Below are 3936 nucleotides of genomic sequence, written 5' to 3' on the forward strand. Positions count from 1 at the left end.
GCTAATACACAATACCAGTTTGGTCCAAATAGCGGTTTGCTTTGATAAGGTGAAGGAGAGAGCACCAACTGGATCAAATGTTCATCATATTCAGACCAAATGATACAGTATGTCTCAGATCCATCTCCCTTCACTTCAGCTTTGACAACAATTTTCAACAACTCAGCCGTTTTAGGTCATTTTTAGGGTCATCCCCCCACTTTGAGGCTGTGACGCGGATATCTGTGTGTTGGCTTCTCCAAGGAAGACATGCAGTTTTTGGCCAGCTGTCCCCTGCAGGCTCTGAGTAGCTTGTTGCTCTGCCTCCTCACCCCTCACTGACAGGCTCTACTTTCCTCAGATATAAATAGATAACGATGCTAACAGATGCACCAGCCCCTGTCTATCTATCTGTGCTCGCGCTCACATATGCACGCATACACAGTTACCCCACCTATTCTTAAGCCAAGAACATTCTGGAAGTAATATCAAAGAGATTAGGCAAGACAATGAAGAGTGCATTCTGAAAAGATCAAAATAATGATCACGTTATGTAGGTTAACAACCCCGGATTTCTGCGCTCACGAGAGATTAAAGAAATCAATTACCAAGTTTAAAGAGAGCAACTAATAAGCAGGTCATGGCACATTCAGGGCAACGCAAAAATAGTCAACTATATACAGAAGCGGGCCTTGGCTCTGAGAACTGCAACTACAGATATGACTTAAATATCCACTGCCAGAAAAGCAAAAGTGCTGAAAGTGGAGAAACTGTGAAATCAATGGAGGAATAAAGTTGATGCTGGAAGATTATGAGTAAATTTTAGGTCAAGAGTTGAATCATAAAGGGTATAAATTAATTGTTTCCTTTCTTGCTCATTTCACTTCTCATAACTCCTCATCTTCTTCTCCAGCCCCAAACTCCCCTCCGGCAGCCGGTGCAGGTTAGCCTTCCCAAAAAAAGGAGAGTAAGCAGGACTCACCGTTCGCAGGAACTGAATCTCCTCCTCTCCCTCTCCCCCTTCTGCCATCCTTCACCGAGGGTTATTCGCAGCAGCTCCTCGGGAGAAAAAGAGAAAATCCTTTTGTTTTCTCTCTTCAGGTTTTTTTTTTTTATCTCCTTTGCTATGTCCTTCCCTCTCTCCCCTTCTCTCTCTTCGTGCTGTGCCCCTCTCTCTCACCCTCTCTCACTCTCAGCGTGTCTCGCTCTCAGTGCTAGTGTGTGTGGGTGTGCTGGAGGACAGCATGAGTCCTGTGGCTCTCACGGTGTTGTGAGAGAGAGTGACGGGAGGCGAGACTCTCCCCGACTCCTCTCCCCTCTCGCCTTGCATCCCCCAACCGCAGATGAAGGAGGGAGGGAGGCAGAGGAGGTGGGAGGGGTAAGCACCTTGTTACACATTTACACGACTCCCATCCCATCATGCCGCCATGTTTGTAGAAGTGGGCCACTCCTTCACACAGGCTGTCCCCCCTCCAGCACACACACACACACATCCCACCCCTCCTTCCACATGTCTGAGGCTATAAAAGGAAAGGGGGGTGAGGACTAGCCTTTTGGGAGTGTGCAGTAAGAACAGATGCACACACACACACACACACACACACACACACACACACACACACACACACACACCTTAACTCTTCAAAGTGAATAAGTCAGCTGCACTGTACAGAAACTCCTTCAGAATGAGGTGATCAAGTGCATTAGCTGCTCTGCCTCCACACAGAGCTATGTGATAAAAATTAAGACATCTGTGTCACCTGACAGTCAGCTGAAGAGGCTGTGTGAGTTTAACGTAATGAAACATCTCCTCAGATGTGCAGCATTTAAACAAGAACAGGTCACATCAAGAGTGATGCAGGACAAATTTCATTGAGGTGCATGATGGGAGATATGTGCAGTGGGGCTGTGAATTACAATTATTTCATTATTGATTCATTTGCTGATTATTCTCTCACAATTAATGGATCAATTGTGTATTCTACAGAATGTCTTGGCTGAAAGGCCATATAGGACAGTAGAATCAGCAAATGTTTTGTTTGAAAAATGACTGAAGCGATTTATAAATTATCAAAATGATTGGAAACTATTTTTTTTTTTATCAACTAATCAATTAGTTGGTGATGCATTGCAGTTCTAGTGTACAGTAACCAATTAGTCTTAATGGGCTACTACAGTTTGTGTCATTACTGTATTCCTGATTAAAATAAATATGATTATGAAATTTAAACATACACATTTTTGAAAAAGTTCTAATAATTCAGTATGTGTGACATGAGTATATATATCAGCTAAAGCAAAAAAAACACAGCTTCACTGCAAACTCACTTTAAGCCAGTTATTCAAAACACAAACACAACCAATTAGAATTGTTGTAAGCAGCTGATTATAAATCAATAATCAGATTGCTTATGTTGTCTGAACAACAGCTAACAAACACAAGGTGAATCATTTAACAAAGATATGATGCAGAGAAAAACTGCTGCTAATTTATCAATTAAGTGACTGATAATTTCAGCTTACTTTACAGGTATCATTCATTTTGTTTAATGACTCTACAATGGGAAGTTGTAAATAAGATAATCAATGTTCTTCCCTGGATGATCAGGCGATATTAACTTAAAAACTGCCGTTATCCAACCTATAATTTGTCGGATCAATGCACAGCTCAGCCTGATGACTGGCCCATTCAATGCAGTGGATTTACCTGACGCTTCAACAGGATGAGACACTGTGCACAGACAGAACCATTTCATCAGCTCTGTGCACTTTGGCACTTTCCCATAAAATGTTTAGATCATTTTATGCTTCTGCGTTAAAGTACCAAGCGTCACTTCTCTGCTGCCAAGTGAGAAAAATCTTTGTATTGATCTAAAATGGATTAAACTGTCCTGTGTCTTAATGAGTGTGCATGAACCCAGCGAGGTCATTAAGTTGGTGCACTTAACATAATAACACATAAACACATAATCTTTATCATCTTGTTTTCATTTAATTTATTCTTCTATTTAAAAATGGTGGCTGTGAGACTCTTTCTGTCTTTCTTCCTTTCTTTTATTTAGAGGTAGAGCTAATCAGCATACCATTTATTTTATTTGTTATGATTGATTAATTGTGTCAAAAATGCCACAAAGATTTGCAGCATTCAGCCTCTCACCTGTAAGGATTTGCTGCTGATCTGACTGAAAATTATGATCATTATTATGATTATTATCATTGACATTTTTTTCGTACTTAATCTTGCATCCTTAGTGGAAAGCATCAAATGTAATTTACCTGAACGTTACATGGTGTCCATCCAGCTTCCCTGTCAGTTCCCTTACAGCCCGTTTCACAAAAAATGAATAAAAGGACCAGAGAATATTGTTTTGCAGGGGACTACTAACTCGCCTTAATGCCAGGGCCAAGCATGCTATCTCTTTTTTTATCACAAAACCATCAGCTCTGTCTGCACTTGACAGCCTGATGCATCCCTGTGGGGGAGCAGTGGATCTGCCAGGGTGTCAGTGGCACACCCCTCCTGGTCATATCAGGCAGGATGCACCAGACAGAAAACCTGGAAGTCTGAGCGGAAAAAAAAAGCGCATCACACACTCAATCAGAAACGGTGGCCAGCCTGCAGACAGTGTGCACCAAACACTCACACATCCTTACCTTCTTAGACTCCATCTGGCATCCTTCAGCATGCTCGCCCTCTCGCCCATCTCCCCCCTGCAGCAGCAGCTGGCAGCCTATTACGGTGTTTTGGGACGCTGCTCGCAGGGATACAACTCCGTCCAGCGGGTAAAACGGATTGGAGGCGGAGAAGGAGGAGGAGGAGGAGGTTATACGCCACTGAAGCAAAACTAACATGAATTCTGGGAGTATGAGTCCTGACTCAGAAGAGACCTGCTGTTGCCTGTTTTTTTTTCTGCCAACTCATGAATCTGCCTCCGTTTACGTGCAGTTGCGGCGCCG

The 3936-nt window shown here is 42.8% G+C and overlaps 1 protein-coding gene across 7 annotated transcripts in view; it reads right to left on the reverse strand.

The window, feature by feature from the left end:
* ryr1b (ryanodine receptor 1b (skeletal)) overlaps positions 1-3775 on the reverse strand; it is a 66978-nt gene extending 63203 nt beyond the window's left edge. For 4 of the 7 annotated variants that reach the window (XM_037125102.1, XM_037125125.1, XM_037125116.1 and 1 more), the window contains exon 1: positions 962-1254. In XM_037125102.1, coding sequence (XP_036980997.1) covers positions 962-1009 — 48 coding nt within the window. In that variant the 5' untranslated portion in view covers positions 1010-1254. Of the gene's footprint in view, positions 1-961; positions 1255-3255; positions 3544-3633 lie in introns of those variants that run through there. The other 3 variants (XM_037125133.1, XM_037125144.1, XM_037125139.1) reach the window with 1 other exon arrangement.
* Between the last annotated feature and the right edge of the window lie 161 nt (positions 3776-3936).

Source organism: Acanthopagrus latus, chromosome 2 (genome assembly GCF_904848185.1).
Source record: "Acanthopagrus latus isolate v.2019 chromosome 2, fAcaLat1.1, whole genome shotgun sequence".
NCBI lineage: Eukaryota > Metazoa > Chordata > Actinopteri > Spariformes > Sparidae > Acanthopagrus > Acanthopagrus latus.